The sequence below is a fragment of the Bufo gargarizans genome, chromosome 3, assembly GCF_014858855.1.
Source record: "Bufo gargarizans isolate SCDJY-AF-19 chromosome 3, ASM1485885v1, whole genome shotgun sequence".
NCBI lineage: Eukaryota > Metazoa > Chordata > Amphibia > Anura > Bufonidae > Bufo > Bufo gargarizans.
Window position 1 is genome coordinate 281444891 of NC_058082.1, and position 13008 is coordinate 281457898.

Genomic DNA, 13008 nt, shown 5'->3' on the forward strand with positions numbered 1-13008 from the left:
ACAGTCATGTGCATGTGACCTTTGGGAAAAGGAATACTGACTGCTTTGTTTAAAAATAAAAAAAGTTTTTTCTTTAGGAAAAAAAGCAGGATGTAATACCTGCTTTGTCCTTCTGGTGGCAGCAACTCCACTTCTCTCCTTTGTAGACACCAGGATGGTAGGAACCAAGCATATTGCTGTTGTTGACACAGACCTTCCGCAATGCCGAGAGCCACTGATTTAGTTCATTAACACACTAAATAAAAACCGGAGGAATAAAGGAAGAGGTCTGTGAACTGGTAATTTCAGAATAATGAAAACGTCTTCACAGCGTATGGGAAATTGGGAAGAGCCTAGAAGAGGCCTCTTACAGACTTTTATCACCCTAAGTTGGCTGTGAAGAATGCTATTTCATTTCACTTCATTCCACTTCGGCCTCATGCACACGGCCGTTGTTTTGGTCCACATCTGAGCCACCGTTTTGGCGGCTTGGATGCAGACCCATTCACTTCAATGGGGCCGCAAAAGATGCAGCCAGCACTCCGTGTGCTGTCCGCATCCATTGCTCCGCTAAAAAAATATAACATGTCCTATTCCTGTAGGCACTTTGCGGACAAGAATAGGCATTTATATTAAAGACTGTCCGTGCCGTTCCGCAAATTGCGGAACGCGCATGGACGCCATCCGTGTTTTGCGGATCCGCGATTTGCGGACCGCAAAACACACCACAGTTGTGTACAAGAGGCCTTATACATATTTTCAGTTGTGGTTTTGTTTCCTTTAGTGCTTGAGGTAAGTTAGATAAACCAACTACCTACCTTGTCTATGGAAGCAGATAACACTTAGGCCTCTTGCACTTGAATGGAGTCCGTGATCCGTCTGTTCCGCAAAAAGATAGAACAAGTTCTATTTTTTTGCGCAACGGAAGCACGGAAAGGAACCCCACGGAAGCACTCTGGTTTTGCGGACCCATTCAAGTAAATGGGTCTGCATTCATGATGCGGAATGCACAAGGCCGGTGCCCCGTGTATTGCGGACCCACCGTATGCGGGCCGCAATATGGCCACAGGAGCACTACGGTCGTGTGAAAGAGGTTTTAGCCCATAATGCAATCACAATTAGTGTTCTCACACACATGAATTTTGCAATAGTATTTTTCCATGACAGAAAAGCTGCCAGATAAAACACATGCGTTTTTCTAGGAAACCTGCATTTTTTTATGTCTTTTTTTTTTGTGGCTTTTTTTCTAAATGACTTTTTGTTTCTGCCATTTTTTCCCTATAGTGAAAACACCTGGAAAAAAAAAACGGCAAAGCTCCAACATGCTGTATATTTAAGCATTTAAATGAACAAAAACATCAGTAGAAAACTGCTTGCGTATCCTGCGATTAATATTCCCATAGCCCTTCAGCTAACATCTGGATCTAATGTTTTTACTGCATAAAATGCACCAAAAAAATGCTGGTGCAAAAAAAGTCACTAAAACCGCAAAAATACAGAAAACTCCAGCAAAAACCTATCTGTCAAAGCACAATAGGTTCAACTTTCACAGTGTGCATCAGCCACACTCATCCTAGTAGGTTCTATGATCTATATCTCCTCCAGTCATGTCACATCTTGATCCCCTGGTTTATGGCAATGAGTAAGAGTCACTATGCTCCAATCACATGTCCCCATCACCACGGTGATGGACCATGTGATTGGAGCATGTGATCTGACGTCACCACAGGTCCTTTAGCCGGTAGTTCATCATTAAAGAAGTAAAGAAGAGATCGGGAACTACGCGATCAAGAGGAGAAGGTGAGTTAATTTTTAAAAAAATTTTAACCCTCAATTGATCACCTACTAAGCATTCTGTATTCAGAATGCTATTATTTTACCTTATAACCATGTTACAAGGGAAAATAATAACATCTACACAATACCTAACTCAAACCTGAACTTCTGTGAAGAAGTTCAGGTCTGGGTACCACAGTCGGTTTTTTATCACGCGCGTGCAAAACACATTGCACCCGCGCGATAAAAACTGAACATCGGAATGCAATCGCAGTCAAAACTGACTGCAATTGCGTGCCTTATCGTGCGGGTTTTACGCAATACACCGGGACGCATCCGGACCTAATCCGGACACGCCCGTGTGAACCCAGCCTAAGGACCTTGTTTTATTAGGGGTCTATTACTGTCAGAGCTTGGGCCCACCAGAGGATCTCTTGGTACTCTGGTGGGCAAGTCCAACCCTGTATGGCTGCAGTCCCAAAGTCGCTAGCCCATTATCCTGAAGACTCTGGTATATGGTGATATACGTTGGGGAAGAGGGGGCACTATTAATGACTGTTTTATTTGTAATGCCAAGCAATAAGGCTTTGTAAAACGCAAACTGTGTCTGAGTGGTGCAGGTTGTGGCGGTTGTGGCAGTTCCGTTGCCGGATTGCGGACCGCATATGCGGATCCGCAATAAACAGATTCTGTTCCGTGTGCATTCCGCATCATGAATGCGGACCCATTCACTTGAATGGGTCCGCAAATCCGGAGATGCAAAACGGAAGCACAGAACGGAAACCCACGGAAGCACTATGGGGTTCTGTTCCGTACTTCCGTTCCGCACAAAGATAGAACATATCCTATCTTTTTGCGGAACGGAGGGATGCAGACCCATTCAAGTTGAATGGGTCTGGATCCGTCCCGGAGGCCTCATGAACGTTCTCCGTGTTTTGCTGACCGCAAATTGTGGCCCCAATGCACAGAACGGAACCCATACGTTTGAAGTGAACAAGCCCTTAGGCCTCTTTCACACGAGCGTGTCCAGATAAGGTCCGGATGTGTTGCGGCAAACCCGCACGAGTAGGTACCCAATTGCAGTCAGTTTTGACGGCAATTGTGTTCCGTTGTTCAGTTTTTATGGCGCGGGTGCAATGCGTTTTGCAAACGCGTGATAAAAATCTGACTGTGGTACCCAGACCCCAACTTCTTCACAGAAGTTCAGGTTTGGGTTCAAGGTTGTGTAGATTGTATTATTTTCCCTTATAACATGGTTATAAGTAAAATAGGGCTGGAGGGGTTAAAAAAAAATAATAATAATAATTTAACTTACCTTAATCCACTTGTTTGCGCAGCCGGCATCTCTTCTGTCTTCATCTGTGAGGAATAGGACCTTTGATGATGTCACTGCGTTCATCGCATGGTCCATCACATGATCCATCACCATGGTGATAGATCATGTGATGGACAATGTGATGAGCATAGTGACGTCATCAAAGGTCCTATTCCTCACATGATGGATCATGTGATGAGCATAGTGACGTCATCAAAAGTCCTATTCCGCACATAATGGATCATGTGATGAACGCAGTGACGTCATCAAAGGTCCTATTCCTCACAGATAAAGACAGAAGAGATGCGAACAAGTGGATTAAGGTGAGTTCAAATATTTTTTATTTTTTTTAAACCCCTCCAGCCCTATTTTACTAAGCATTCTTAAGGGAATAAGGGAAAATAATAATGATTGGGTCCCCATCCCGATCGTCTCCTAGCAACCGTGCGTGAAAATCGCATCGCATGGGGCCTGCGTTGCGTGAAAAACGCACAAAATAGAGCTTGCTGCGATTTTTACGCAACGCACAAGTGATGCGTGAAAATCACCGCTTATGTGCACAGCCCCATAGAAATGAATGGATCCGGATTCAGTGCGGAAATCTCGCCCGTGTGAAAGGGGCCTTAAGGTACTGATTCTGTATATATCCTGCTAAATTAAAACTTGGTTTTTCATGTCATCAAGCTTCTTATATTTGTCACAAGTCATAATAAAAGCTAAGAAGCTTGATGAGATGGGTGCAGCCTTAACACGCTGCAGATTTTGTTGCCTGAATGAGACTTGCAGAAATCCATGTGCTTGCTGCCCCATTCAAATGAATAGAACGGCAGCATGTGAAGGCACACTTAGTGGTTAGTGTGAGGTGGCAATAGGGCTTGGGGGAGCCAGAGTGTGTGTGCAGCAGCCCCTGTCCTCCTGTGTGACAGGAGGCTGCTTCACAGTAGTTCCTATGGAGACCCTGCCTATGGCAGGGCTCCGTAGGAACATAGGCGGTCATTTATTGAAAACATTTAATAAAAAGTGATAAATAAAATCATAAACACCCCAAAATGGTATCAATGAAAACGGATCGCCATGCAAAAAATTAGCCCTCACACAGCTTTGTACACATAGAAATAAAAAGTTATGGGGGTAAGAATATGGTGATGAAAAGAAAAAAAAATAGTTTTTTTTCAGTATTAAGGCTACATGCACACGAACGTTAGGGCTCGGTGCCCGTTCTGTGGACCGCAAATTGCAGTCCGCAATGCATGGGCACAGACCGTGGGGCAGCCGCATGCCGATCGCTGACCCATTCCGACGGCATGCGCTACTTTTTTCCTGTGCGGAGGCACGGCCAGAAACACCACGGAAGCACTCCTTAGTGCTTCCGTGGGGTTCCGATCCGCGCCTCCGTTTCGCATCTCCGTGATTGCGGACCCATTCAAGTGAATGGGTCTGCGATCTGTGATGCGGAATGCACACGGCCAGTGTCCGTGTATTGTGGACCGGCTGTATGCGGGCCGCAATACGGCCACGGGGGGCACACGGTCGTGCATGTAACAGAAGAAAAACTATACATGTGGGGTATCGTTGTTATCGTACTGACCCAGAGAATGAAAGTAGGAAACACTGTAAAAACAAAACCCATAAAACTGTGGTGGAATTGTGTTTTTCTAATAATTCCACCCCATTTGGAATTTGTTTTCCTGTTTTCCACTACTTTGTATGCAACCATAAATGGTGCCATTAGAAAGTACAACTTGTCCCGCAAAATACAAGCCCTTATACGGCTATGAGAAAAAGTAAAATATAAAAGTTATGGCTTTGGAAAAGCTGGGAGTAAAAATAAAAATAAAAAAGGGAAAATTTCCTGGTCATAGTGGAGAGGAAGATTTACATTTGCCATTATATTCTTCCGTATTGTTAATGATCAGTACCTTACACTGCAAATATAATGCCTCCAGGCCGCCATTTTCATCCGTGTAAATTATCTGCATTACATTTGAGTTTCCAAAGCTTTTTTCTTCTACCTTCTCCAGGGCTCGGATTCTTGATAGGGGTATAAATGAACTTTTCTGCAGCAAGATAAATAACCAAATAACATGAATTAAGCACTGCATAACTGCACTAAACCTCTCCTCTATGATCACTAAAGGACTTGTAGAGATGTCACAGCTGTGAAAGCTCGCTGCTGCTATGTCTATGGCAAGCAGGAAAAGAGACAGGCGACGGCATGCTCGCATGGTGCGTGCCTTATTTTCATACAGCTGATCGGCTGATCTGATCTGATATTGGTGACCTATCCTGAGGATAGGTCATCAATATTAAAAGCCTGGAAAACCCCTATTAGGACAAACTGACATCTGCTATGGACACCACTCTTTGAGTTGGTTCTTCATCATACAGTTTTACATGGACAACCATTCATTTAATTCATTTTTATTTGTAGAGACCTCTGCAGAGCAAACAAGTAACCTACAGCTCCTTTTTTTGGCAAGAGTTTCAGGAGTTTGACCTACAGTGATCTACTATGTGGCTTTTATATGAAAAGGGTTATCTGCAATGGGACAACCTCATTAAAAGACTTGCTAGATGGGACAACAATATGTAAATCTGGAATTTGTGTCCAAATAAATATTAAAGGGGTTCTGTCATCTGATACATTGCAATAAAATCGCCGAACCTGAGAAGTGTGTTTGACAATTCCCATCTTCCAAGGTGCTTGCATTCTTAAAGAATCATTGTGCTTTCAAACTATTTCATTTAATAGAAAATGGCTTAACAAATTTCTAAACTTCATTTAAAAAAAGGCCTGCATCTACTTGGAAAAAGTTGTAAAGCCACTAGGGGTCTCACTTCCACCTAAGTTGCAGTCCACTGCCTGATCCGTCCCTGGTAACAAAGACTCAGAAAATGGCTGAGAGGAAGAGGTGTGTCAGAGCTTGCTGAGACACGATAAAACAACTGCTTCTATAAAGCTTCCTAACATCACAGGAGCCTCCTGCCTTTCTGTAGGTGTGATTTATCCCTCATTATCTGTTCTGTGAGTTCTGGAGCTGAAAATAAACATAGTGGGAAGTAAGGTAATATACATCACACCAGTACACTCCTGACAGACTTCCAGAGAAGGGAGACGCCCACTGCTCCTGAGAGAACTGCATCTAGCTGGGCAGCTGAAACAGGGAATAATGTGGCTGAAAGAGACATAAGGGAGGTCCAAACATAACTGTTCCTTTACATTTTTGATTGTGCAAAGGACAGCCATTTTGCAAACTTTTTGAAAACTCAGGTACGTTTTAAGAAATTGATGTTTTACAATATGCAAATGAGCCCATAGGAGCAATGTGGGTGGTGGTTGTTACATCTCGTTGTTCCCAGAGGCTCCACTCACTGCCCTTCATGCTTGTACCATCCCTGTATAGCATGTACACTATACAAGATCCCGCAAGACTTTAGGACTAGGTGTGAGTACATCTTCCCTGCCTGGCCTTGTCAGTCAATGGTGGGAGCACAGCATGAAGGGCAGTTAGAGAAGCCTCTAAAACATTAATTTTCTCAAGAATGCAGGCAGCTAGCAGGATGGGACCAAAACGATGATGTTCAACTGTCAAGCGCACATCTCAGGTGAGATGGTTTTATTGCAACTTATCTGATGACAGAAGCCCTTTAACAGGTAGGGTTAATATGCCATTAGGTTTATTTGCACAGATCCTGTATACTTGGCATTTTGATTCCATACTTGATGAGACAGAAAACTGAACCATAAGGTTGAGCATTAGGAAAAAAAACATTTGTTTACCAAAAATGTTCTAACCTTAGAAAATTGAGTCTTTGCAAAACTTAGTGCATCAGCAGTTAATGAGAGGAAGAGCTTTTTGAAAGACGATGTCAGCAGGTATCCTTTACATTTAGTTTTGTAGACCATTAGCTGACCTTCTTTGACTGTTAGACTCTGAAGGTTTAGTGACTTTTGTAGATCCAGCTCTAAAATAGAAACAATGTGAGGTCACATATGATACTGTACTGTGCTTTAATCTAGTATTTGATGTTATTAGTTTTCTTTCATTACACAGTTGATATAATTATCTCTGTACCTTATTTTACAACGTTCATATAGAAAAAAAATTGGGGGGATAATGCATGTATTTACTTCCCTTCAACAAACCCTAAATTACAGTCTGAATTACAGTCTACAGCTCTATTCACGATTCTGTTGACTTCTCAGCTGACGCAAGAATTTCTGTCTGGCTGCATTTCTATATACAGCAGGGGGAATTTATCATTCACTCTGTGCCACTTTTCTGCCGTAAAAAAGTCACAAATACTGTGATTGCGACTGACTAAATGCCACTGCAACAGAATTTTGTTGAAAGTGGCGTTTCTATACTGCCCTTGCTACTTTCCAAAAAGGTGGCGTAGTGAGGGTGGGGAGAGGGCATGACCAACGGGCTCAGCACAATTATCTTCATTTACGCCAGCTTTCTCCAAGCTACCGTAGATTTCAGTTTAGACGTATGGACTGCCAGCAGATGCGTCTACTTTATGACAAGGCCCGTGCCCTGTCCTAAATTAGGCCTATCCACTCGCAGTGCAGGGGATATCATAAAACTGCATTAAACACTAGTCTATAATAATTTCACCCCAGTGTGTTGTAGTTATTTGTATTTTGTTCATGAGATACAGAGCCTTGAAAAAGTATTCTTACCCCTTGAATTTTTTCACGTTATACCCCCAAACTTAAATTAATTTTTTGGGACTTTAGGAGATAGACCAACACAAAGTAGCAAGTGTGCTCGAAGTAAAAAAAAAATGATACATTGTTTTCACATTTTTTTTTATAAATATAAATCTGGAAAGTGTGGCGTGCATTTGTATTTAGCCCCCCCCCCCCCCCAACCCTAACCCCAAGTCAATTCTTTGCAGGACCACCTTTTGCTTTTGCTGCAATTACAGATGCAAGTCTTTTGGTGTATGTCTCTACTAGCTTTGCATATCTAGAGGATGACATTTCTGCTCATTCTATTTTGCAAAATAGCTCAAGCTCAAGCTCAGTCAGATTGGATGTAGAGTGTCTGTAAAAAGCAATTTTTAAGTCTTGCCACAGATTCTCGGTTGGATTTAAGTCTGAATTTTGACTGGGCTATGAATATGCTTTGATCTAAACCATTCCATTGTAACTCTGTATGTTTAGGGTCGTTGTCCTGCTGGAAGGTTAACCTCTGAATCAGCCTAAAGTCTTTTGTAGCCTCTACCAGGATTACTCTGATTTAGCTCCATCTATCTTCCCATCAACTCTGACCAGCTTCCCTGTCCCTGCTGAAAAAAAGCATCCCCACAACCTGATGCTGCCACCACCATGTTTCACAGCGGGTATGGGGTGTTCAGGGTCATGTGCAGCGTTAGTTTTTCGCCACACATAGGGTTTTGCATTTAGGCCAAAAAGTTTGGTCTCATCTGACCAGAATATCTTCTTTCACATGTTTGCTGTGTCCTGTACATGGCTTATGGCTAACTGCAAACTAAACTTATTATGGCTTGCTTTCAAAAATGGCTTTCTTCCATAAAGGCCAGATTTGTGGAGTACACGACTAATAGTTGTTCTGTGGACAGATTCTTCCACCTGAGCTGTGAATCTCTGCAGCTCCTCCCGGGTGACCATGGGCCTCTTGGCTGCTTCTCTAATTAGTGCTTTCCTTGTCTGGGCTGTCAGTTTTGGTGGACGGACATGTCTTGGTAGGTTTGCAGTTGTGCCATACTCCTTCTATTTTCTGGGGATGGATTGAACATTGCTCTGTGAGATGTTCCAAGCTTGGGATATGTTTTTTATAACCTAACTCTGCATTACACTTCTCCACAACTTTATCTCTGACCTGTCTGGTGTCTTCCTTGGTTTTCATGGTTTGATCACTAATGTTCTCTAACCTCTGAGGCCTTCACAGAACAGCTGTAGTCATACTTAGATTACATTACACACAGATAGACTCTATTTACTAATTAGGTAACTTATGAAAGCAATTGGTCACACTGGATTTTATTTAGGGATATTAGAGTACAGGGGGCTGAATACAAATGCACTCCACACTTTTCAGCTTTTTATTTATTAAAATTTTTGAATACAGTGTAACATTTTCTTTTCACTTCACACATACTTGCTACTTTTTGTTGACCTATTACATAAAATCCCAATAAAATGCATTTAAGTTTATGGATAAAGTGTGAAAAAATTTGGAAAAGTTTCAAGGCACTGTAAACTGTTAAGGATGGGTCTGTGTCCAATGTCAACCAGAGGAAATGGAGATATAATACTATATAATCAGGCTGCAACTCAGCCAGTACCCCCTCAAAGTTATTTACCTCAGCCAGTTATGTTATATACTGATGAATGACATATATCCTATTATGCACTAATGAGGGACAACAACCCTGATATGTGCTTATGTGCATGCCACAGAGGCTCACAACAGCAGATACATTGCCATGCTTTCCTCATATTTCACTGTCTGGGTAATCAGATGGACTGAAGAAGGTTTGCTGACCAAAAACGTCTGATTTCTCACTTAAAGATGAGAAACCAATAAAAACTTATTGAACCTGAGTTTGGAGCGTGCGGAAGCTTCATTTATTAATCTGCATGCCGGCTGTGTTTGAAAGCATCCATTTAAAGTTTATTATATGCAGATCAATTCTGTATTATAAACCAAGGATCCAACAATGAGATTCATCATATTTATGAGGATCTTTTTTACTTAATTGTCAATGCAATACAAAATCAATTTCCTATTATTGGCTATTTTTATGATGAAGGCCATATATAGGGTATAAGGTAGAGCCCTGTTGGCTGTTGCTTGTGTGGCTTTGGGGCTGTAGATTCAATCCTAGTTAAAGCATTAGGTACTGTATTAGTCATCATCTTAGTCGGAAAAAGTGAACAAGTAGTGATTTTCAGAGTGACAACCCAGCACTGATGATGAAATCACACTCTCAGATCATGTCTGGAATGGCTGTGTACAAATGGGATTCAATCAGTAGCAAACCAATGTCAGGTTTCCCTTGTTACCTTCTTTCTCCTCAATGTCAATGAGTTTGATGATAAATTCCTTCAGCTGAGAAACTCCTTGTTGGATGGTTGGCTGCAGTGGAGCCATCCAGGACTCCTTGGCTCTGCTTGCTGGAGCATCCATATTACCAACATTCTGCACAGCCTGTAATAAAAATATCATATTATTACAAAGAACTTTACACATTACATAAGACCAATAAAAACAGCCTCTATGTAAGTTGTGGAAACCTTATAAAATGGACACATGTAAATAGCACTGTGCCTCATATTTTCTATAATGTTATAACAGGAGTGGATAACCATGCTAGCACATGCTAATCTTTTGTTCTCAACCCTGCAGTTTGCATCTGTGGTAAGCTTTCAGCTTAGGTCTTCATTTTAATCACACTTACCGTATATTGTCTAATACATTTTGAATTGAAGTGTACCTGTCATTAAGATGACTTTTTTCAGAATAAGCAAGCCACTGTGTGTACATGAACAATAACACAATTTCTGTCAATTCTGCATTACCAGTTCCACCCTTCAGGCTCATTACCTAAATCTACTTTGTGCCTCCACTCATCTAAAAATTTGATGGAGATTAGCTGCAATGATGTTTCCCATACACATCACACACAGTAAATAGGCGATCCTGCTCCCCCATTTCTATGCAGTACTCCCTTTAGAAGCAGTATGGAGTATGTTGGCTACTCAGTAATATATCTGTGAATCCAGCACTGGGGTGAGATAGAAAATGTATTAGAGACAGCAGCATCTGTGTGTGTTGAGCCTTTCCTTTCCTCTTTTGCAGTTGCTATTACTCCTCGTACCACTTTCGTCTACAGACATCTATGCAATCTGACCTCTCAGTCGAGCTGAAAATCAGCCTTATATCTCCCTCAAGACCAATGTTAGCAGTGAATTGATTGCAAATGAGTGGTTCAAGAGGCACAAGGGAAGAGAAAACATGGCTGATAAGTGAGAAAGAGGCATTTTTCTCCAATAAGGCTACTTTCACGCTGCCGTTTTGGTTTCCGTTTGTGAGATCTGTTCAGGGCTCTCACAAGTGGTCCAAAACGGATCAGTTTTGCCCTAATGCATTCTGAATGGAAAATGATCCGCTCAGAATGCATCAGTTTGGCTCCTTTCCGTCTCAATTCCACTTTGGTGTCCGTCTGATGAAACTGAGCCAAGCGGATCCGTCCTGACACACAATGTAAGTCAATGGGGACGGAGCCATTTTCACTGACACAATATGGCACAATAGAAAACGGATCCGCCCTCCATTGACTTTCATAATACATGACGGATCTGCACCAAACGGAAGTGTGAAAGTAGCCTAAGATATATTACAAAATGTCTTATCTTCACTGATTTATGCAAAGTTTGTTGAAATGATAGTGACTCTTAGGCAGCATTCACTTATGTGCTGTGAACTCCAGTGGTCTGTTCCAGTGGAGGAACAGACTGCCGGAGTTCACTGTATCCTGTACAGTCGGATACCACTATGCATCGCTGGATCCCCATTCACTATAATGGCATCTAGTGCGACCTGCCTGGTTTACAGCATATATGCTGGCTTTTGGCAGGACAAAAAAAATGCTGTATAGTATTTTTTTGTCCAGCTGAAAGATGGCATATATGCTGGATACAATGAGCAGATCAGAGTGCCAGAGTTCACAATGCTGATGTGAACCTGGCCTTTAAGGGGTTATCCAACTTCTATAATGTCCCCCCAAATGTCCGGGCCCCTCATACTGCTCATACTGACCGCACTTTCCAGCACCCGCATCGCTTCTGATGCTGGCATGGCCACCGCTGCATCTCCCCGTTGCGCAGATCAAAAGATCCGACGAGCCTCCCTAGCATCAAGGGCGACGCAAGGGAAGCTTGTTTTGATCTGCATGACGGGGATATTAAGCTTCAGCCGCACCACCATCAGAAGTGACGCGGGTGCCAGGAAGCAGGGTAAGTATGACCAGTATGAGGAGCCCAGGCAATTTGGGGGGCATTATAGGGGTTGGATAACACTCCCACAAAAAATGTTATTCTTTGGACGGTCCTGTTAGAAAGGTGCATGATTATGTAGCGGATGTCATTTTCTCACTAGTGACTGTATTTGTGAATTATAACCTCCCTTCTGATTCTCAGCTGTGTCTTGTGACCAACTCTCTGATCTCCAACTGACACAGGACAGGAAGTCAGTTAATTCTCTATTCATTCCTATGAGACTGACATTGTGTTTCTCCCATAGGAATACATATAGAAATTGGCTTCCTGACCACACATAAGATGATCTGTTATTTGGAAAGTCTGTGCTGGTCACATGATACAACTGAGGATCAGAAGAGAGCGAAGAACTCACAAAGAAAATGGTAAGATTCCCTTCTGTAACAGCAGCTGCTGTATGCCGCTGTTCCCCTGCTTATCGTCACGGTTCCGGGCGCCGTGCTCAGCAGTGACCTGTGGTTGGTGCTTCCCATTTCACCGCTTCGGTCCTGGGCTCAGTTTCTATAGGTGGTATTGCTTTTGAGGATTCCGCTCCACAGCTTCCACTAAGCCCTAGACACAGCATGAGGTCGGCTGGTTTTGTGTTACACTGTTCTAAGGGCGGAGCGCAATACTCTCTGGGATGTGTGGGTTAGGTCAGGTGATCTCGCTGACCAACCCTGGCTCTCCTGCAGGTATTTAAGTGGCTCAGCCCTCTTCCCAGATGCCTTAGTGTCAAGGTCCTTGAGTTGTTGGTTGGTTGTTGTTGTTCTCCAGATTTATACTTCGTTCCTGGACTCTGTTTATCGTCTGATCCCTGCCTGCTTGCTTTGCCTCTCCTGTTGCCAACCCAGTTTGCCTGATCTGTACTTGTGCCGCCTGCCCTAACCTTTTGCCTGTCTGACTACACCTCTGCCTCATCCTT

General features: G+C 42.7%; 1 protein-coding gene across 2 annotated transcripts in view; it reads right to left on the reverse strand.

Moving 5' to 3' along the window:
- The window catches only part of LOC122931939 (ras GTPase-activating protein 4-like), a 173178-nt gene that overhangs the window by 15158 nt on the left and 145012 nt on the right, over positions 1-13008 (reverse strand). For both annotated transcript variants that reach the window (XM_044286030.1, XM_044286031.1), the window contains exons 15-18: positions 10110-10254; positions 6867-7036; positions 4990-5127; positions 100-235 (exon numbers count right to left, since the gene is read on the reverse strand). In XM_044286030.1, coding sequence (XP_044141965.1) covers positions 100-235; positions 4990-5127; positions 6867-7036; positions 10110-10254 — 589 coding nt within the window. The remainder of the gene's footprint in view (positions 1-99; positions 236-4989; positions 5128-6866; positions 7037-10109; positions 10255-13008) is intronic.